The 24,360-nt window shown below is 32.8% G+C and overlaps 2 protein-coding genes and 1 long non-coding RNA gene across 3 annotated transcripts; 1 reads left to right on the top strand and 2 right to left on the bottom strand.

Annotated features, from left to right (window-relative positions):
- Positions 1-6,977: 6,977 nt before the first annotated feature.
- On the bottom strand, positions 6,978-7,814 carry LOC129871082 (cysteine-rich repeat secretory protein 38-like). The gene has a single exon (XM_055945951.1). The coding sequence runs from the start codon at positions 7,811-7,813 to the stop codon at positions 7,091-7,093; it is 723 nt and encodes a 240-aa protein (XP_055801926.1). The 5' UTR covers position 7,814; the 3' UTR covers positions 6,978-7,090.
- A 10,570-nt stretch (positions 7,815-18,384) lies between these two features.
- On the top strand, positions 18,385-20,895 carry LOC129871133 (uncharacterized). Its single transcript, XR_008762193.1, has 3 exons — positions 18,385-18,576; positions 19,449-19,499; positions 20,591-20,895. It is a non-coding gene; the product is annotated as an uncharacterized LOC129871133 (long non-coding RNA).
- A 2,175-nt stretch (positions 20,896-23,070) lies between these two features.
- On the bottom strand, positions 23,071-24,079 carry LOC129870704 (cysteine-rich repeat secretory protein 38-like). The gene has a single exon (XM_055945547.1). The coding sequence runs from the start codon at positions 24,047-24,049 to the stop codon at positions 23,327-23,329; it is 723 nt and encodes a 240-aa protein (XP_055801522.1). The 5' UTR covers positions 24,050-24,079; the 3' UTR covers positions 23,071-23,326.
- Positions 24,080-24,360: the final 281 nt, after the last annotated feature.

Below are 24,360 nucleotides of genomic sequence, written 5' to 3'. Positions count from 1 at the left end.
TATTCTCAGTATATGTGATTAACAAGTTGAGAAAAAGTCTCTTCAAGGCACATTTATTATAGTTACTTGTCGATGAATCATTCGAGAACGAATTTGATTTTATCATAATTAGAATCTCCTAATTATTCCAGAACTTTTAGAAATAACCAAAAAAAAAAATCGATTCAAATGGGTTATCTTTCCAGAAATTCACTTGTCTCTCTGGTGGGCCTTTGGCCCTTTGCCTTTCAGATAGAAGAAAGATAGCCCCAACAGGAGAATCACCCTAAATCCTTGAAAAATGCCTCTTTGTAAAAAGGTAACAATCAAGATACTTTTTCCGTTTTTTTTTTTTTACTTATTCATTTTAACTTATCAATTTTTTTTTAAAAAAATTCATTGTATATTTTTCTTAGTAATAAATATCCATACTTCCCATATTATTGGCATTGAAACTTTAATAAACCTTACCAAAGATAACTTGGTAAAATCAACGCTTAATAAATGATTTATTAAGGACTGTGCCTAATCAATAGAGGATTTCTTTTTGTTTTTTAGAAAGGAAAAATGAGGGAGGAAATTCCAAAATGGAGAATCGAATCTACATCAACAACTACATCAACAAAGTAAAATATAGATAGTTAATCAACTAACTAAGATTTCTCGATCAATAGAAAATTAATAAAAGAGAAACGGATGGAGTAATAAACTTATTCAAATTTGTAGGAGTGGTTGATATAACTTTTGTTGACCAAGCAACAATGCATAATTTTGGAGGCTGTCGTTAGGTGGATGCACGTTCAAGTTCTAGTTAGTCCTATTTATAAATTGACTACTACACAAAATAATGGAATTGTTCAATTTATAATTTATAATTTATTGTAATAATTTTATTTATTTATTGTTACTGATTTATTTTCCCTTTTTTCCTTTCAAAGGTCCTGGCTGGATTTTGAACTGACCAACTCAAATTCATAAGACCTACTAAAAACAAATAGAATTATATGATGCATTTGATGCAAGGAAAAGTTAAAAAATATATGACCTAAAGCATTAATCCCAAAAAACGGACCTAAGGGCTGCATTATTTTCTTCCAAAATTTTGAAGTCATTTTGCCTTCTCTTTCCAATGATTTTTTTTGATCTTTTATTTAAACTTTTCTCAAAGTAGACCTACCCTACAACAAAAAAGATATTTAGTTATGATTAAAAAAAAAATTAGCGGTAATATTTATAGCCATAAAAATATTTAACAACAATTGAGTTAATGACATTGCATTCAAAGTCGGTGAAACCTTCTTTGATGACATTTATATAAAGTACTAGTTATAAATATCCATATTTATTGTTGCCGTTAAATATAATATAGTGACAATTATTTTATTGCCGCTATATAATTGCAGCTAAATCCCTTATTTAATGTAGTGCTAGGACATGAATTGCATGACATAAGTAGTATTTGAAGTTGAAGTTAAAGTTGAAAAATGATATTTGAAAGAAATTTAAGTTATGTTCGGACATGTATTTTATTTTTTTAAAAAATAATTAAAATGATGTTTTATACATGGAAAAAAAATATCAACTTTCAAATTGAAAAAATTCATCTTCAAAACTAACAAAAAATTCGTTCTAATGTACACCAAACGATTTTTGAAGAAAAGGAAAAAAAATTTCAATATAATGTCCAAAGCGATGCAGTATAAACTATAATTACGGGTGTGTTTGATACAGTGGAAATTAAAATATTCTTCATAAAATGTTTTTCAATTATAATGTCCAAAGCGATGCAGTATAAACTATAATGTGCACGATGCATGGTGCCCGGATTCACCGGTGCATCGATTGTGCAGTGCCAGGGAGAATCAAGTATGCGTGCCTGGTGCCAGGGTGCATCGCGTGCGCAAAAAAATTGAATGATATGTCGCTGGCATGATGATCGTGCGATCCGTCGAATTATCAATAAATCATCTTAGTAATGGGCAGAGGCCGCGTCAATCTTTTATATAATAAATTCAGTTCTTTCAAAAGTCGAGGTTTGTTACACGTATTAATCTTTGAGACAATCATATGACTACTGGCAGGATCAACCAGGTAGCATTCCTCAATGACGTCAGTGTTGCATGAGCCTGAACAGGTCCAAGATGAGAACGACCGTCATTCACAAGGTGCATCGTTTTGGGCTAATTGGAGGCGATGAAGACTCCATGCCCACTGATTTTAATGAATCCGAGAATTCGAGCCGCAGACTACTCCATCTCACGATTGTGCGTGATAATGTCTGGGCATTAGGTATGCATCACAGGAAATTGACTTCGAAAAAGACTAAATTGCACTTGCTCCGCGACTGAGATGGCATGCGCGGCAGAACGTCGCATTCAATATACTATACATTTATTTAGGTATAAAGTATGGTTTCTTTTTTTTTTTTTGATTTTTTTTATATATGTGTGTATTTAACTATTGTTTTATATATATCTTATATAGTACTCCATCCTTTGCAATTTAGATGAAGCGTTTGACTGGATACAAGATTTAAGGAAAAAAATAATTTCAAGACTTCTTTTTCGTAACAACGTGAATATTATAGCCATTACCAACAAAAATAATACACCTAAAGATCACCTAATTTCGTAACTAACTTGTAAGAAGGGTGATGTGAATATATTAAGCATCCAAAAACAATTATTTTTTTCTAATTAAGCATTAACTTTTGCAAAATATCTCTCCATCTATGTTCTTTCTTGGATAATCTAAGTAAAACCCTAAATCCTAGATCCTAATTCCAATTAGTTTTTTATTTGACTAAAAACTATCTCACTAAAGATAAAATGAGAAATTTAAAGCTAAACTGAAAGTATATTGGGAGAATAACGATTTGTGTTTGACTAATTGTTAGAAAATACTCCATCCATTTCAATTTGTTTGTCCTACTTTTTTTTAGTCCTTTTAAAAAATGTCTTTTTCCTTTTCTGGGAACTTTTTAATTTCAATTTTCTACATGACATGTTTAAGACCATAAGATTAAAAGTCATTTTGACATATTTGACATATCTTTAATTTAAGACTACCACTACAAAAGTCACTATTTTAGTCCCCTCCCCCCCCCCCCCCAAGTTTTCCATTGAAAAATGTTCAATAGTTATTCCCACGGTTATTATGATTAAATTGGTGAGAAAAGAAAAAATAGTAATATTTTCACACGGAAAAACTAGGAAGCTTCCCATTATTTCAGTGAGAATTTATTTCCCACCAGATATTTTTCCAGTGAGCTGGTTCGATGAGAAATGAGTAGAATAATCATATTCTATATCACAATTTCCCACTCATGATTAGCGGTGAGAAAAAAACTTTATTTCTAGTATTGTGAGTTTCACTAACAATCCAAATCATGTTTCCGTCATCCCAATGATCTCGCTTCCTGAACAACTCCAACGAACATATTGGAACAAAGCAAAGGAGACAGAATGGAGAAAGGAAAGAGACATGGGCAAAAAATGACAACTTTTGACACTACATCAAAAATGATTTTTACTGGCAATTGCATATTGACAATAACTTAAATATCAATAACTATGTTTTTTTTAGAGACAATTACATTTTAATTAGTAAATGCCGTTAAGATCTATAGCGACATTGAATCTAATGATAATTAATTAACTAATATCAGTAAAGACTTTAACTAGCACTCTTTACAAATGTGCATATCTATTGCGAGTAAAATCTATTTTCGTTTGTAGTGTTATAAAAAGCATGCAAGATAGGAAATTAGGACATGAGTTGCACAAATGTGAAAACATGAAGTTAACTTTTGATCAGTGGCGGAGCTACCTTTGCAACATTCCCTTAGTAAATTTTTTAGCTTCGCCAACACAAAAAGGATGGAAAATGTGAAGTCCAAAATAAAATATAGATTCAGTCCAGAATATGCTAAATTGTTTGTCGAATCTGTTAGTAAACTGTATTGTAAAACATTGAAACAGTAACAATAAAGTTTGAAAATTAAATGACAGAAACTGAAAAGAAGAACAATATCTGAAAAAGTATGTAAAAATAAAAAATCGAGCCCACTGAATGCACAGTGTGTCCTTAAGAAAATTATTTCCCTTAATGTACCTAAGGTTTTGGAATCTTTCCTCTCAGGATAGAACGATTTACTCACCAGAATAGCGGTACAACAAATTATGGTGACTGCGAACCACTCGAAGGCAATATATCATACGAGTTTTAGGAAGTGCAGAAAAGAAGAATAAAAAGATGTTTATCAGAAATTTTCGTTAGGAACAATTCTGAGGATCAACAGAAATATATAGCCTGTTTGCAACTTTTCAGAAAAGGTGTCCGTTGGGAAAAGGTCGCAACTTTTCAGAAAAGGTTGCAACCTTATAGAAAAAATCCGTTGAAAAAAGGGTAGGAAATGTTATAAATTAATCCGGAAAAGAAAGAAATGGGTCGGGTCACGGGTCAGGATTTTTCAATTACTTAATTAATTAAATAATAATAATTAATTAAAAAAATTAAAGGAAATTTGGTCCAATCCAAATCCGAGGCCGAGCGAGCGACAACGACGGCGCGAGGGGAAACCCCCTTCTTGACCCGTTAGCAACATGAAGGAGTGCTTCTACTTTTAAGTAGGAGATTTTTTCTTTCCAACACCTATGTGGAACAAATGCTTATTTCATAAAGCAAGAGGGAACAACTCATTTTTCCCTCTACTTCTTTTCCCTCAATTTTCCATTCAACCTATCAATTAAACCCAATAGAATCTATCAAAAACGAATCAATAAAAGAACATCAAAAATACTTTGAACCTTACCCAAGAGACAATCTAAGGTTGGGTAATTTTTTTTCCATTTTTCACCTGATTTCTAGTACCAGTTAATCTAAATGCGGGGCCATGGAGGTCCATCTTAGGGGGAAATACTTTGAAATTGATCCTATTCATCACACCACAATGATTATATGTCATATGTGGGAAGTAAGTAAATGTAGATGTATGTCACTTACAAAATCAAGCTGATTCCAATTTGGCTCTTGTTTTATTTGAGGCTTCAAGGTTTTGCACTTTTCCAAGAGTTTGTTGGTTCTGTAGGAAAAGTTTTTGAACTCTTTTGACCTATTTCTTCCAATGAAATGTCCTGCAAAAATAACAATGTAAAAAAGATAATTAATTGCACATCATTCAAACACTAAACAATATATTGTTAATTTGTTAGGGCGGTTTCACCCTTAAATATTTAAAAGTACTCTCTCATACTATTTCTCATCTCTACCCCTAAATGTAAGTTAATTAATCAAACCATTTTAACTTTATGTTGTCCTTCGATATATTTCTTTTTTATTGTCTAATTTGTCGATTCAATGTTACTTTGTTAGTTTCCAACATAATATCTAATTATCAAGTTATTCGAGATGAGTATGAAGATTGCAGAGAATGTAGCTCTTTTTGTTGTAGTCCACAAAGAGCCCATGGTGTGATGGCGTGGATGGCTTACTTATTGTCTATGCCCATCTACGAGCCTGTTTTCTTCCTTTGACATAGTTTGGAGGAACACAACAAAAGGAGAAATTTGTAGCTATTGCTATTGTAAATTCATGTGATGTGGATGACATGCGATGAATATACAAATAAAAATTGAGGAGCGCGATCCATGGTCTCATCTTTGTCAAGCATAATTCTTTATTGAATGGGCATTTTTAATTAATTTGATGGAGAATTTTTTTTTGTTTTAAAAAAAGGTGTAGTTGGGTGCTTATAAATCACGAGGTAGTCATACTTAACTCATCCACACAATGCCTAATTGTTTTATGCCTTACCATCCCAATCAATGATTTTCGATACCTATGAATCTTGGTGATGTGTCCTACAATACTTAGTTTTAGACGGAACAACTGAACAGGTCAGAAGTGAGATTAATTAGAATTGACTTTTTAATAAAGCAAAGTTCCAATATAAGCATGAACCAATTTGACGGAGTAACAAATGTAGAATTTAGATGTCCCGCTTTTCAAATCAGAAGTGCAATAGCTATGATATATTTAAGACTCAATAGTCTATGACCTAAATTAGGGGAAAAATAAATTTCTCCCATTTATGGACAACCCTTTTCGCTTGGCTTAGTCGATTTTTTTTATATATAAGAGCATGACAATTGGGGATTTATTTTTTAATTGTGAGTTGTGAGAGATCTGAAATACAAATCTCATACAACGTTAAACTAGGAATCAAAGAAAAGATACCCGTTGTCCAGGGGAAGCTTCTACAATTAGCCCATTTGGTTGATTGTTTGACGTAGACATTACAAAAAATTAAAACTTGATGTTTCTATTGCTAATTCTGCTTCTTCCTTTTCAATTAACCAGACTATACAAGTCCTTTATATAGATGGAGATGTTACCTCTTCCAATTTTCATTATTCAACTATGCAGTAAAACTCATTTAAATTGAAATTTGAACAGATTGGTTACAATTAAATCACAATCGACAGAAATTCATAAGTGATGTAACTGATCAATATATATAAGTTTTTTGTTATAAATGTGCATAGTCTTATACAAATTAAAACCAATTGAACGCAGGTGGACTTGGGTCAAACGGAGAAATATCATATTATACATTTGTCGTTTCTCCAACAATATTGAAAAAACTTAGACATGTTGATAACGTGATATAGATTTTTTACACTATCCCCTTAGTTTATCAGTTGTAAAATATCATTTTCCATCTTAAGGATATCAAGTTACATGTATTTTCGATTTTATGTTAGTGAATTATTATTTTACAGCATCCATTCATAGACTAGATCTACCTTAATCATTAACCAAATATGTGCTCAAGTATTATATTGAGGTGAGAAAAAGTTGCACAATGTTTATACCAAGTCAAATGAGTTTTATCATGCTTAAGTGATATAATAAATGCAAGATCACATATTGATTAATCATGTTTAAGTGACAAAACAATATATAAAAAATAGATACACTCTTAAATTATCAAAATGAAAACACATACTTGAGCCAAATAATACATCAACAAAAAGTACAACCTATTAAAACTAAATTACATTAATATAGGATTTTTAGTTCAAGCCTTCCATATTATATTTTCTAAGATCTAAGGAGTATTAATAAAAGGGTAGATTTCATATATAAAGTTACAACTTCCACCAACAACTCTTCCACCTTCTTTCCCATCACAACAACTTGGAAGTTCAGTAATAATACCCTCAAGACACTTTTTACAATCCTTATTTGTAAGATCTCTTGTACACTGAACCAACCCATACAATTTCTTATTTTCTTCAATATCCATTTCTCCAATTGCATACAAGTTCTTCTTTTTATAAGCATTTTCAGCCAAACTTCCCAACAACTCCTTAGTCTTTGCATTGAAATATTCAGGGTTGCTCACAACTTGAACATTCGACATGTAAAACTTGTACGTATTATCGATTATTCCTAGAAAATCTTTGTTGGAATATTTCAAGAGACAATTATCGTACCATATTATGGCTTCTTTATCGTAAGGACAACGTTTTCCAAGTTCTTCACTAGCATCTAATACACAAGATTTGCAATTATTGCTTGAAACATCGCCACGACATAGAGAAAGTCCATTTGTTTGATCAGGATTTTGACCAATTGAGCTAGTTGAAAATCCTGTTGGAGGAGTTTTTAAGTAGAGATCACCTAAGAGATATTTCAAATTTTGTGCATAGTAACTATTAGCTGTGAAATTACCAGATTTTGAACAAAAATGGAATAGTGGATCTGTGGAAATTACTGTTGCAATGGATGAAAGAAAAAATAGACAAGAGATTAATTTTGAGGAAGACATATTTTTGATGGAACAAAAAATGAGATGGTATAAAATTTATTTGGTGCACCACTTTATATAGTGCAAAAAAATGGATCATAGTCATATAGTTGCTGACTTTTTCTTGTATTTGTTTCGGCTGGTAAACTGACTATTTCTTCTTTGATTCACTCTTCTTCTCTTATTTAATACAAAAAAGTGTTAACGCAAGATTTCTGAAATTTTTCAGTTTATTTCACTTTTTATTTGTTAGAAATTAATTAGGAAATTTTATTATTTAACTGTAATATGTCAATTTTTTCAATATCAAATAACCATGACAAGGCGGTATTTTTTTTAATCAATTTGATACGATTCGTTGTTTTAGTAGCCGTGCATGTGATTATTCAAGTTCATGATAGGCGTATGAACTTGGCGGGATTTGATTTTTGGATTTTACCTAAACCCCCCCCCCCCCCCCCCCCCGATGAACGGATACTGTCATATCATTTAAAAATTATTAAATTAGCTATGAACTTCGTTACTAATTAATATTTCAGAACTAGCATATATAATCTTATGATAATTTATCATGATCCGTCGCTAAATAATGTTAATGACAATTTTTGATGTTTAACTATAAAATTTATCTTGTTCTTTAATAGTAGTGTGCACAATTGGGCAAGAAAAAATTACTAGCTGTATAAAAGATTAACACAATGTAACCACTGAATGATAAAACCAGGACATGCAATCCAATCTGAATCACAATATGTAGTGATAGTGCAATCTGCACTATTTGGACAAATATTCCTAAGCAAGGATCATTTTTAAGATACCTTAATACATAGTAAGCAGCTTTGAGGTGTGGCTCTCTGGGGAGAGATAATTGACTAAGGTTTGGACACTGAAGGCTATGTCCAAGCTTGTTTTGGTCAAAAAGTTTAATTTGCCTATTAACTTCCTGTAATATGTGGGACCTTTCAACAAAGTACCTTCATTAGCTTTGAGTTTAACTGTGGATTCAAGAGGTGAGATGATTGGTTTGCAATCTAAACAATCAAATTCTTGTAATAAATCTGTGGTGAATTTTCTTTGAGAGATTAAGATCCCAGTGTCCTTGTAGAGTATTTTCAATCCTAGAAAGTATTGGAGCCTTCCAAAATCTTTTATCTTGAACTCATCGTGGATAAAAATTTTCAGAAAGGTGATCTCATTAACATCAATACCTGTCAAGATCACATCATTAACAAATATAGCAACAAAAACTAGTGAGGTGCCAGTCTTTCTATAGAATGAGGAGTAATCACTATTTGAATGAGAATAGCCCTTTGAACACAATACTTGGGCCTACTTGTCATACCACTATCTACTTGCTTGTTTCAGTCCATATAGAGACTTTTTGAGTCTAAAGACTAACCTTGTGTCCTCCACTATGAGACTTGGAGTTGTGCATTGTTCACATCCTGTAGAATGCACACTTCCTTATTCAGATTTACATGGAGGACTGTATTGTTCACAAGCAGCAGGTACATATTTCATTCATTCTTTACAACTATACTGATTAAGGTCCTAATAGTGGTCATCTTGACCATTAGAGAGAAAGTCTCATTTTAGTTAATACCAACTTGTTAAAACCTCTTCATAATAAGCCTGACTTTATATCCTTCTATTGGCCCATTAGCTTTGTGTTTGATTTTATAAACCCACCTACACCCTATTTCCTTCTTCCTTATAGGTAGCTTAACAAGATCCCAAATGTTATTAGTATATAGGGCTTCAGATTATGATGTCATTGTTGCTTGCCAAGCGGGATCAAGCACTGTCTCTTCATATGAACATGGTTCACTATCATGAGAAATACTCCTAACTTGCTATTGACTATCTTGATTGAAGTTGTTAAGTGACAAATGGTGCTCATAAAAAACAAGGTGAGAAGATGAGGTTGATGTTATAAATAGGGCAAGGAGTAATTGTATTATTTCAAATAGGTAGGGATGCTATGTGGTCTGTTGGATCTTTTAAGTTTTGGTAACTGATCTTGATGAGTAATGGTTTCTGGTAAGGTAGGGTGGTATGTGATCTTGTGGATCTTCTAAGATTTGGTGTTTAGTCTTGGTGAGTAGTGGTTTCTAGCAAAAAATAGTCTCTTAAGGATTTGTCATTTGGTCGTGATGGATCAGGAGCCAAAAGAGGACCACTGTTATATGAAAATGGCACTTGTTGGGGTGTTGTGGTTTCATCATCCAACATATAAGCATTGTTTAAAACACTATGAGTAGAGTTCAACTTGTTTGGATTAGTAGTTAATTTTTTAATATTGTGTCAAAACTAAAATCAGATTCAGAATCAGAAAGTGCAAAAGGAAAGACATTCTTATAAAATGACATGTCTCTGAAAATATGTATCCTCTTGGTGCTCAAGTCAAGGACTGTGAAGTCTGAGCCATTGTCAGTTTTAATTGATTTGATAGTGATTCTGAACTGATTTTTCACAAGAGATATGAAAGATGTCATGGTCTGTAAAGTGTTGTCTTTGCAATTAAGAAGTTGAGTCCATGTTGATCTACAGAAACCATCAATTATGGTCAAAAAATACTTATAATTATCATGGTTTAGGACTTGATAAGGTCTCCGCAGGTCCATGTGAAGTAGGTCGAAAGATTTGGTGCTGAAAACGGTGGTTTTTGTTGGGATTGGAAATCTAACTTATCTAGCCATGGGGCAGAAAATGCACATGAAAGATTGTTTGTGTGAGAAGGTTATGGGAATGAAGGAAGTTCCTTTCATTTTCACAAAAGGCTCATATCCTAGTCTATTGTGCCAAACTAATCAATATTATTTTATGAGGCATGCATGATATGAGAGAATTATTAATAAAAGAGGATGACACATAATCATTCATATTAGAAAATGTAGTAGTGGAATCAAAAATAGGAAGCACAATTTTATTGCTTGAGCTTGTGGATCTTACATGTGTAGTGGTATGTATGTGTGTGGTGATTTTATCACTACACTTGAGCTTGTGGGTATTACATGTGTAGTGGTGTGTGTGTGCGTGGTGATTTTATCACAAGTAAATAGACTAGAAAGGCTAGAAAGACCAGGCAAAAGACTACATGATCTATTACTAAAAGGAACTGAAGAAAAAGGTAAAATAGAAAAAACAGACATGAAGTTAAGTAATACACTTTTTGAAACAATAGAAGCAAGAGCAAAACAAGAAGTATGACATCTTGAGCACAATAAATAGAGTTAATTTTTTGCCTTACCAGTCTTTGGAGGACTCTTTAGTGAAGGGCCTTGTATAAAATAAGAAGAGCTGCGGAAACTAACAACTCTTTTGAAATGTGAAGCTAAACAATGCAATAATATCAAGTTGAACTTGAATCTAGGTAGAAATACCACTTTATACAAAGTTAGTTAAGGAATTAAACATGTTTCACCAATTTTAATCACTTTCACCCTATAGCCATTTGGAAGGGTAACTAGAAAAGGATAAGGCAAAGGTATGATATTGGTAAGTAGTGCTTTGTTAAAAGCCATGTGGTGTGTGGCCCTTGAGTTTAGGATCCAAGAGTCAACAGATAGTTTGAAGCATTTACATGATAAGCTACCAATATCAGTAATTAAAGAGTAATATGCTTGAATATCTGCAAAGTTCACAGCTCCACCTATAATGTTATTCATAGCCTCTCTTGCAGTGTTGCCAGTGTTATTTCCTCCCTAAATTCGAATGTGTTACAGCAAGGTCACTAATTGATCAAATTGTTGCTTGGTTAGGACTTGACTTTGCTTCTCATGGATATATCTTTCATCACTCCTCTTATGAACTTTTCCTTTGTTTATCTTCCAATTTTTTTCTATCATTTTCTCAAAAACTTCATAAGCAATGGTTGTTGATCCTGCATTTTTTTAGTGAACTTAAAATTTTGAGAAAATCCATGGAGTCTGTAGCATTTGTCCTTGGTATGTCCAGGCTTCTTACAGTACTCAAAAAATATATTGAACCTATTTGGAGGTCCACTGCTCCGACTGTTCTTATATGGAGTATAGTTTGTTCTAAATTCGTGTTAGTGTTGGAAGCATTCACATGAAGAGATGTTGATTTCAAATTGAATTTGTTATGAGGCTTGACCTCTCTTTGCCCTTCTTTTCGGGCAAGAATAGAGAAGTCATGAGCCATTGTAGGCAATGACTTCATCATTAAGATACTATCCTTTGTTACTGTGTATATTTCATTCAATCCCATTAAGAATTGAATGAGTCTCCTGTCTTGCTCAGCTTTGTGCATTTTCGTCTTTCCACCACAAGTGCACAAGCATGTGAATGGTGAATTTGTATTTGGAGTGCTAAGATCTTCCATAGCTTCCTCATTTTAGTGTAGTATGTAGTAACATTAAGGTTGTTTTGATTGAGTTCATTGATCTTTTTTGCTCTATTAGTATAATTATATCTGTCCTCTAACTCCTCCCAAAGTTCTTTGTTATCGTTAATAAATTGTAGGTTGTCCCTAAGATACTTCAACAAAGAATTCAAAATTCATAAGGTTACCGTATTATTGCATCTCTCCCATTGTGCGAAGCTAGCTGAGTCTGGATGTGGATTGTCGATTTTTTCATTGATTATTTACAGATAATGCTCAAAAACTGCTCGTCTTCATGAACAGTATCCAGGTCCATCAAAAATCACTGGAATAATTATAGATTCAATACTTTCAGATGGATGTATATGGAATACACCAGTCAAATCTGCAAATTCCTGAGTTGGAGCTCGATTTTCGGTTGGAACTCAATCTGTAGCTTCCTGATATTGATTTGATTCTATAATCTCAAACAAATATGAATATACAACGATTTTCAGTATGGAACTGATGTCAATTTGAAGCAAAAGGACGAGTAACGAAGCAGAGAAATGAAAAAGGAAAAACTGGAAATTGAAGTTTTGATAGAAAGATGAATGATTGCGGAAGAAACTAACCTTTACGGCTATAATACCATGTTGAATTACAGAAAATTTATGGAGAATTCTAATTCTCCATTGATGAAAACTTGAACAATTTCTGTTAACCTACAACTAAAACTGCAATTGAACAAAGAGGAGCAAAGAAGAATGAAGACTATGATTTAGAAATGAAAAGTGACTCATTTCGTGATTGTTGTTTATTATTTATACAAACACAAGATCAAGAAAAATATTTAAAAATCTAACTGGTTTACTGCACAACACCAATCTAAAAAATAACTAACTGATTTAACAGCTAATTTAAATATCCGGCCAGCTAATCACTTTCAACCAACTTAACCTTAAACACTAAAATAAACCAAACTCTATCTTAACATGCCGATTGACTTAAAATCTTATTCGTATCTTGTTATTCCACTGAATTGCTCTTTAATGATATCATGGATTTATAACTCTCATTTTGATTACTTCATATATTTGTGAATTATTCATAGAGTGTTCTTTTCTAAAAAAATTTAACTTGTCTAATGTATTAAAAATAAATTTTCCTTTATGCTTGTCACTATATCAAAATAGAAATTTAGAGTCAGTTAGTTAGCAACAACTTATCAATTGCCACTAATTTATATTCAGTCAAATATTAGTTAATTATTAAAAGCAATTAGTGTAGCTTTTTCAACATCACCTCTAATTCTTCTAACTTCTCTCCAATTTTGTTTTTCTTCTAAAATTTCCTCTAATTCTGAAGTCTACGCATGAGGGACAGTTGACCAATTATGGTCGTTGAATCTCAATAGTTGTGATTCAAAATAGGTTTGTCCCATATTCCCCTTTTACAATGCTCTCGTGAAGTTGCTCACGAATTAAAGTGAGGCCATGCCAGCCCAATCCAACTCTTGAATTAAGTGAGATTGAGCTTAAAAAATTTTATTCTATTTAGGAACGAGGTTTTTTAGCCTAGTCTCATTTGGCCCGCCAGACTCCTAGGCTCAACCTTCGAGCCTCAGAGGCCAGCCCATGGGTCGTGAATTTTAAAAATATTTTTATATATATTTTAAGTAGTGTTTCATTTTGTCAAATCTTCAGCAATTAAGCAATTGGGGTAATTATAACTATGAATCTTTGACCTCTTTTACTTTTGTATTTATGCTTAAGTTTTTATTTCTCCTTTCTTGTCTAGTTTATGAAAAAATGATAATATGATGTATGTTGTTCTAATGAATCCTATGAATGTTGATTGTTGTATCTTGCATATTATGTTGTTTTGTAAGTATTACACTAAAGTGTGTCATGAATATGAGAATTTTTGATGTATTGGTATTGTGTTCATCAATGTTCGATAGTCTCTCTAAGAGGCCAATATTGTTTATCTCTTGATTGAAGAGCCAACCCGTAGCCCGCTTAGGGCTGGGTTATGCTGCTATTTTATAGGCCCTTAAGTTAAAAAAGTCAGCCCGTCTTAACTCATTGAATTCATTAGCCCTTTAGAGTTGAGTTGGGTTAGACCAATCCATTCTCACAGCGCTAATTGTGACAGTAAAGTCCATTCTTACTAAGGAACTGAAAGAAGCCCCAAAAACAGAAGAAAAGGTGGAAAGTCGTTACTTTTGGTGGTCTTTCTTTTTGGCTGACTCGTCTAAGTGCTCTCCTTTGTCTCATTGCTTATCTCGTAATCATTCAAATCTGCCCCTAAAGCTAGCTCCTAGGTTTTATTCGATCACGAATTACCAAAAAATCGCTTACTAGTATGCCTGTGCCAAAAGACCTTCTCGCAGATGATTTTTAGTCATTATGTCACTTATAATATCTCGACATGCATTTAAGTCCTCTTCAAGAAATTACATCATTGTAATAATTTGATATCACTACTATATATATCAAAGTAAATAAACATATTTGTCCATTCTGTATTCACCTTACATACAGTAAGTCAAACAAAGCAAAAACAAGAAGTACAATACAAGCTATATTCAGTTATAAAATGATATTAACTTAACAATTTAAGAAAGAAAATAGAGTAAGAGAAAGGAGAGAAACTGGAGAGTATATTTTTTCTTATATCTGTTCGTGTATGCCTTTGCCTATATATAGGCATAAGATGGAGAACAAGTACCAAATGGGCAAGTTGCTCACTTAAAAGTGGGACCCACTTAAAAAATGACATCCACCATTTCTTCAACACTCCCTTTTGGATGTCCACGTGAAATATGTCTCGTGAAAAACTTTACAAGACATAATATACATATTTATCGTGAACATCCATAAATCTTGTGCCTCGTTAAAACCTTACTAGGAAAAACCCAATGGGAAAAAGCTTAATAAAGAAAAAAGAGTACACATCTAGTAATACACCTTGAGTGCTGCTTCATTAAAAACCTTATCGAGAAAACTCAGTGGGAAAAAACCTTGGTTAAGAAAAAAAAGTGCAGCACGTATTTTACTCTCCCTAATGAAAACTTCATTTGATATTTTGGAGACGACGCATTCCAACCTTATATCTTAATTTCTCCAAAGTTGATGTTGGTAATGCCTTTGTGAATAAATCTGTAAGATTATCACTTGAACGAACTTGTAGTACATTAATATCATCATTCTTCTGAAGATCATGTGTTAAGAATAATTTTGGTGAAATATGTTTCGTTCATCTCCTTTTATGAAGCCACCTTTCAATTGAGCTATGCACGCGACATTGTCTTCGAATATAATTGTGGGTACTTTGACATCATTTTCTAGGTCGCATCTTTCTCTGATGAACTGTATCATCGATCTCAACCACACACATTCTCTATTTGCTTCATTAATTGTTATTATTTCAGCATGATTTGAAAAAGTAGCAATAATATACTGTTTTGTAAATCGTCATGATATAGCAGTTCCTCCGTGTGTAAATAGATAGTCTGTCTCAGATCGAATTTTATGTGGGTCTGATAAATAACCTGCATCTGCTTAACCAATAAGGTTTGTACAACCTTTGTTAGTATAAAACAAACTCATATCAATAGTATTCTTTAGGTATCGCAAAATATGCTTGATATCGTTCCAATGCCTTCATATTTGAAATGAACTATACCTTGCCAGTAAATTAACAGAGAATGTTATATCATGTCTGATTGCGTTAGCAAGGTACATAAGTGCACCAATAGCACTGAGATATGGCACTTCAGGACCCAGAAGTTCTTTATTCTTTTCTAGAGGTCGAAATAGATCTTTTTCCACTTCAAGTGATCGAACAACCATTGGAGTACTTAATGGATGTGATTTTTCCATGTAAAATCGTTTTACGATTTTCTCAGTGTAGGCAGATTGATGGACAAAGATCCTATCTGCTAAATGTTCAATTTGCAGACCTAGACAAAGTTTTGTCTTTCTCAGATCTTTCATCTCAAATTCTTTCTTTAGATATTCAATCGACTTTTGGACCTCTTCAGATATTTCAATGAGATTTATGTCATCAACATAAACGGCGAGTATAACAAACTCTGATTCCGTTTTCTTAATAAAAACGCATGGACAAATAACATCATTTATATAGTCTTCATTTATTAAGTACTCACTAAGACGAGTATACCACATACGCCCTGATTGTTTCAAACCATATAATGATCTTTGTAGTTTTATTGAGTATATCTCTCAAGACTTATTATATGCTTTAGGCAATTTTAATCCTTCTGGGATTTTCATGTAAATTTCATTATCAAGTGAACCATAAAGGTAAGCTGTAACTACATACATTAGATGTATTTCAAGATTTTTATGTACAGCTACACTGATGAGATATCTAAATATTATTTCATCAATGACAGGTGAATATGTTTCTTCATAATTGACCCCGGGTCTTTGAGAGAATCTTTGTGCAATAAGGCGTGCCTTGTATCTTACAATTTCATTTTTTTCATTTTGTTTTCGCACAAAAATCCATTTATAGCCAACTGGTTTCACACCTTCAGGGGTTTAGACCATAAGTCCAAAAACCTCACGTTTAACAAGTGAGTCTAATTCTGATTGAATTGCCTTTTGCCATTCTGGTCAATCATATATATGTCGACATTCTTCGACGGATTAAGGCTCAAAAGTTTCACTATCTTGCATGAGGTTAATTACAACATTATATGCAAAAATATTATCCACCATAATTTTTGATAGATCAAAATTTATCTCATCACCGGTAGAACTTATTGAAAGTTCTTCATTCACTTGAATCTCAGATTCACTGATTTCTTCAGAAATATCAGGAATACTTAAATCTTGACCTTCTTCAGGAGGTTCTTGTGTAGTATCATCTTTATTATTTCTTACGCTTCTCTTTCTAGGATTTTTATCCTTTGAACCCAATGTTCTACCACGCTTCAGGCGTGTTTGAGATTCAGAAGTTATGATACTAGTAGATGATCCTTTTGGGATATCAATCCGGATAGGCACATTCACTGCAGGAATATGTGACTTAGTTATCCATTTCAAATCAGTAAATGCATCTGCCATTTGATTTGTTATTTTCTGTAAGTGGATGATCTTCTGGACCTACTGCTCATATGTGCGGTACATGGATCAAAATGAGATAGTGATGACATATTTCACGCAATTTCTTTTTGGAGTTCCTTTTTCTCTCCTCTTAATGGCGAAAAAGTTGTTTTATCAAACCGACAATCTACAAATCGAGAAGTGAATAAGTCTCCAATCAACGGTTCAAGGTATCGGATTATAGAGGGTGAGTCAAACCCAACATATATGTCCAACCTTCGTTGAGAGCCTATCTTTGTACGTTATGGTGGTGCTACAGGCACGTATACCGCACAACCAAAAATCCTTAGATGAGTTATATTTGGCTCATGTCCAAATATTAATTGTGACAGAGAGTATTTATTATAATGTGTCGGTCTGAGATGTACAAGTGCTGCTGCATGTAAGATAGCATGACCTCAAACAATAATTGACAATTTTGTTTTCATTAGTAAAGGTCTTGCTATCAATTGTAGGCGCTTTATAAATGACTCTGCAAGGCCATTTTGAGTATGAACATGAGCAACAGAATGTTCAATTTTTATTCCAATTGATAAGCAATAATCATTAAAAGCTTGGAATGTAAATTCTCTAACATTATTAAGGCGAATGGCCTTAATTGGAAAATTTGAAAATTACGCTTTCAATCTTATTATTTGTGCTAACAACTTCGCAAATGCGAGGTTGCGGGATGATAAGAGGCACATGTTATAACCCGTACTTTGCACCTAAGGACATGTTGGGAATACTTGTAACAAGTCAAGGGTAAGACTATGCTTGGTCTTATTATATACAAGTTTCTATTGATTAAGTTGGGAGGTGGAATTATTGGAAAAGTTAAAGGGCAAAATTAGAATTTCACATGTGGAAATACTATAAAAGTTAAAGGGCAAAATTGGAATTTCACATGTGGAAATACTATAAAAGGTTAGGGGTAAAATTGGAATTTCACATGTGGAAATACCATAAAAGGTTAGGGGTAAACTTGGAATTGTACATATGGAAATACTATAAAAGGTTAAGGACAAAGGTGGAATTTCAACTTGGAATTTTTAGGAAAGGTGAGGGGCAAAATGGTAATTTCACATGGAAACCTCTTAGTCATAAAATCCTAGAGATTTCTAGACATTTTGAGAGAATTAGAAGAAGAAAAATTTGAGGAAAAAATATGAGAGAAAATCGGCCATGAGAGAGTAATATTAACTCTCCAAATTTCATCCCCAAAAATTATAATTTTCTAGTATTCCTACTAAGTCAAGGGTGCTCTACAACATGGTGTAGTTGTTTTGGAAGTTTGGAGATTTTTTTTCATTGATTTGGAAGTGAAGAAGTTAGAAGAAAAAGGTAAGAATTGATTCATTTTATTATGTTATGAAGTTTTGTGTATGTTATAGTATGTGGAGGTGTATGGAATTTATGAAAATATGGAAGTTTTCATGGTAATATGATGCCATGTATACATGTTCTTATATGAGTAAGAATTATGTAAATTTTGTGTAGTATTTTTGTGTAGTATTTTTGTGTAGTATTTGGATGGTGGTTATGTTAATTATTTGGTGTTGAAAATGAAAGTTGGATGAGATTAATTGAAGTTGGAAATAAGAGTTAAGTGATGAGATGGAAAAAAAAATTAAGGTTGCATAGCTTGCTAGTTGTTGTTGTAATTTTTGGAAAATAGGGAAACTTAAATGGTGTATTTGGTATTAAACTAGTTTGTAGGAATTATATAATTTGAGTGTTATATTATAAGAAGATGGAGGTAAATTATTAAAAGTATGGATTGTGTTGTTGGTTGTGAAGTTGAAGAAAGAAAATGAATTTTAATATTTTTATTGTATTTATGGAATTTTTAAGTGAAGTATGGAATTGAAAAAAAGAATTGGATAGCTTACTTGGAATATTTTTCACTTATGTTGGAATGAGTTGAAACTAATTATGGATATGAGATATTCATATTTATTTGGAAATGCAAAGTTTGGTTGAAAGTTGTTGCACTAATTGGAAAATTACACCAATTTATATTATGGTGTGTTTAAATTGATTATTGATGAAATTGGTGTTGTTGTTGGCTTGGTTGTTGATATTGTGGCCGAGTTGTAATCTCGGGGTTGCTATATATATAGGGGAGATGCTGCCGAAATTTTTGTAGACAAGTATTGGAAAATTGAATTCTTAAAGTCTTATGAATAGTAATTGGTAAATGTGACCAATTGTAGATTTTGGAGGAAACGAGAATTGAATTTGGACAATCGTAAAACGTCAAAAAGGTATGTAAAGCTTTACATTTTCTTCTCTTGGCATGTCCTAGATGTAATAGGATTGAATACGAAACTCGGGGATCACTCTACTCTTCGGAATCGACGTTCGAAAATTTCCCTTTTCTATTCAATGTAATTGAATTAGGTAATTATGAATAGTTTTGGAAAAATTGTCTAAACTTCTAGATTTTTCACAAATGAATTCCGAATACCTTGAAACTCCTCTAAATAATGTTATGAAGTCTAACGCACGTGATTTGTATACGCCACCTCATTTGACCGAGGTGGGCCCCACTATTCCGAAATTTTCTTCGTTATTCCGTTTGAATTACGGTAGGTAGAATTTGAAAGAAACCCTTTGCTATGCTTCCTAATATTATATGAATAATTATTCCGTTAATTCCCATAATATATTTTGAAAGTACATAGATGATTCGGAAAATACTATTTTTACGTAAACTATGGTGATATTGGAAGTACTTGTACTACTATTATTATTCAAGTTTCCTTTTATGATCTGTTATCGAAATTATACCATCGAGTCTGTATAAATGTTTTGTAATTTAAATTGCATTTAGTTTCTCACTACTCCACTCGTGGATGCCTCAATGCTTCTTTCACTGAGCCTGGGCCAGGATATGTTTTCGTGCGTATTTCTCTGCATTGTTCGCCGTGTCCCGACGTGAGGGGGCAGGTATGACATGTACCATGGGGTGGTAAATATTATGCCACGGAGTTATGCTGTGCCATGTACATATATGTTTGTGATATGATATGATATGATTTGATATGGCCATCTGATATGATATGATTTGTTACGGAGATATTCCCTACTCTGGTATTATGCTGTGCCGTGGTGCTGATGATGGGAGGGCAACCACACTTTGTTCACCGAGTCCCTAAGGAGGCCGGATATGGCATATGTCTTTACATATATGATTTGAGATTTTGATAAGCATTTTGAAATTCTAAACGTTGATTTTATGTTTTGCATATACTATTCAGATTATGATTTTATATAGTTCAGTGCATGCTTTACATATTCAGTACATTTTCCGTACTGACCCCCTTTCTTCGGGGGCTGCGTTACATGCCCGCAGGTACCGACGTTCGTTGTGCTGAGCCGCCTGTTTAGGACATCTGCTGTGTTATTGACAGTGCTCCTTTGTTCGGACCTTGTATTTTGGTACTGACTCTATCTCTGTATATTTGTATATATTGGTCAGGGGTACGACGGGGCCCTGTCCTGTCTTATGACTATGTTATCATCTGTAGAGGTCTGTAGACAGAGTTATGTCGTGGGTTTTAGATGTATGGTTTGGATTTTTGTGTGTTTTGTGACAGCCTTTCAACTCTCGTGCGTATATTTACTTCTATAATATATTTAGCAATTTCTACTAATCAATACATTTGTTTATTCGGAAAAAAAAATAGATTAATTTGGGATAAGGGTACGTTTGGGTGCCCAACTCGGACACCAGTCACGGCCTACGGGGTTGGGTCGTGACAGCACACATGAGACCATCTAAATGACACATCTATTAGAACCATAAAATATCTAAATAATCCACTAGGTGGATGAATAGGTCCACATATATCTCCATGTATACGCTCTAAAAATCTAGGAGATTCGATGTCAACCTTCAGGGTCGATGGTCTGGCAATTAATTTGCTTTGATAACAAGCAACACATGAAAATTCATCATTCGTAAGAATCTTCTAGTTCTTTAACGAATGTCCAGCTGAATTTTCAAGGATTCGTCTCATCATTATTAATCCAAGATGACCTATTCGATCATGTCATAGCACAAATCTATTTAGATCAGTAAACTTCTGTTTTACGATCATATGTGCTTCAATTGCACTAATTTTTGCATAATATAGGCCAGACGACAAAGTTGGTAATTTTTCCAAAACATATTTCTGGCCTGAGAAACTCTTTGATAGATCAAGATATTCAATATTTATTTCATTTTGTATCTCAACATGATATCCATTTCTGCGGATATTTTTAAAATTTAACAAGTTTCTTGGGGATTTAGAAGATAATAGTGGCAATAAAACAGCCATTTCATTATTTTTTTTACGCAATTTAAAGATTAAGTATCTTCTATAACAATTCTTGTCCCCTTAGGAAGAATTATAATAGCTCTTCCGGAACCTTCAATTATTTTTGAATTACCAGAAATTGTAATAAAATTTGTTTTCTTTCTAAGCAAGTTGGAAAAATATTTCTCATCTTTAAAAATAGCATGAATTGTTCCACTATCAATTACACAAATATCCTCATAATTGATCATTGATCCAAACAAAATTTGAGGCATATCCATATTTTTCTTCAAAAAAAAATAAAGTAAATATTATAATTAATATATGGTTTATTACACAAATTTTATTTATTTACATGGACTAGGAAAATACAAACATAATATTTAGTACAGATAAAATAAAAAAATGATTTAAATATTATTAGTCTTATTAATATTCATATTTTCTTCTGGAAAATTAAAAAAAATCAGCTACATCCAGATGTATAGGCGCAATATTATCCTCAGAAATAAAATTTGTCTATGAATTATTTTTTTCTCTTTTCAAGGACGCCTGATATAGCTGAACCAAACGTTTTGATGACCGGCAAGTCCATGATCAGTGCTCCATACCTCCAGATCTATGACATACACTTTCTAAATTTTTCTTCGGTAAAGCTTCTGGCCTTTTGCTCTGCCTTTTATAGTGCTGATTATTTCTCGATTCCAACCGACCATCATGATTATAATTTCTTCTTCGACCACGACTACGACTGGGGCCATGACCTCTTTCGCGTTAGTTATAATTTGTCTGATTCACTTCAGGGAGTGACAAAGAACCAACGGGCCGACTATCATGATTTTTCATTAATAGTTCATTGTGGCGTTTAGCAATAAAAATGTAAGATAGTAATTCAAAATATATTTTAAAATATTTTTCACGATATTGCTGCTACAGGAGCATATTCGCAGGTGAAAATGTGGAGTATGTTTTTCAAATTTATCTTGCTCAGTTATTTCGTCTCCACATAAATTTAACTGAGCTATAATTCTAAACAAGACAGAATTATATTCAGTTATATTTTTTAAATCCATTAATCGCAAGTTTAGCCAATCATGATGTGTTTGTGGAAGCATGACCAACTTCAGGTGGTCATATCTTTCTTTTAAATTTTTTCACAATTTAAGGGGATCTTTTAATGTGAGATATTGTAATTTTAATCCCTCTTCAAGATAGTGGCAGAGAAATATCATGGTTTTGGCACGGTCTTGACTAGATGCCATATTTTCATCTTTGGTGGTGTCTGCCAGATCCATCGATTCTAGATGTATTTCGGTATCTAGCGCTCATGATGAGTATCTTTTTCCAGAAATATCAAGAACAACAAATTCAAGTTTTGAAATATTAAACATGTTAAGAAAATAAAATTATTACCCCTTTTATTACCTTCTTAAAAATATAGCTCAAAGCGACTGAAGCTCGTGCTGATAACGCGTTATAAAATGAGATTAACTTAACAATATAAGAAAGAAAATAGAGTTAGAGAAAAGAGAGAAACCGGAGAATATATTTTTTCTTATATCTGTTCGTGTACCCTTGCCTATATATAGGCATAAGATGAAGATCAAATACCAAATGGAAGGAAAAGTTGCCCACTTAAAAGTGGGACCACTTGGAAAATGACATCCACCATTTCTTAAACATATTCAACAAAATTACATCAATCTATTTTTTTGATTGAAGCCATACCATATTATATCATCTTTTGAGCATTAGCAATATAGTATTATATATATTTTTTCTAAGTTTTAAGGAGTATTAATAAAAGGGTATATTTCATATCTAAAGTTGCAACTCCCACCAACAACTCTTCCACCTTCTTTCCCATCACAACAACTTGGAAGTTCAGTAATAATACCCTCAAGACATTTTTTACAATCCTCATTAGAAAGATCTCTTGTACATTGAACCAATCCATACAATTTCTTATTTTCTTCAATATCCATTTCTCCAATTGCATACAAGTTCTTCTTTTTATAAGCATTTTCAGCCAAACTTCCCAACAACTCCTTAGTCTTTGCATTGAAATATTCAGGCTTGCTCACAACGCGAATGTTCCACATGTAAAACTTGTACGTATTATCGATTATTCCTAGAAAATCTCTGTTGGAATATTTCAAGAGACAATTATCGTACCATATTATGGCTTCTTTATCGTAAGGACAACGTTTTCCAAGTTCTTCACTAGCATCTAATACACAAGATTTGCAATTATTGCTTGAAACATCGCCACGACATAGAGAAAGTCCATTTGTTTGATCAGGATTTTGACCAATTGAGCTAGTTGAAAATCCTGTTGGAGGAGTTTTCAAGTAGAGATCACCTAAGAGATTTTTCAAATTTTGTGCATAGTAACTATTAGCTGTGAAATTATCAGATTTTGAGCAAAAATGGAATAGTGGATCTGTGGAAATTACTGTTGCAATGGATGAAAGAAAAAATAGACAAGAGATTAATTTTGAGGAAGCCATATTTTTGATGGAGAAAAAAATGAGATGGTATGTAGAACATGTGGAGAACCATTTCATATATAATACTTGTAGAGGGTAGAAAAATCAAAACATACAGCCATAATTGCTGACTTTTTCTTTATTGTTAATTTTTTATATTTTTTGCAATTTTTATGGTTTTGGGTAGGAAGTTGAGTAATTTCGTTTTGTTCCTATCGAAGGTTTGAACAGTAGTATGTTGTTGGAAAATTCATAAAATACAAGTGTTAAATCACAAAATTTCTGAATTATTTCAATTGCTTTTTTTATTCACTAATATATTTTTTAGAGTC

The sequence above is a fragment of the Solanum dulcamara genome, chromosome 10 (genome assembly GCF_947179165.1).
Source record: "Solanum dulcamara chromosome 10, daSolDulc1.2, whole genome shotgun sequence".
NCBI lineage: Eukaryota > Viridiplantae > Streptophyta > Magnoliopsida > Solanales > Solanaceae > Solanum > Solanum dulcamara.
This window is presented reverse-complemented; position numbering and strand designations above follow the sequence as displayed.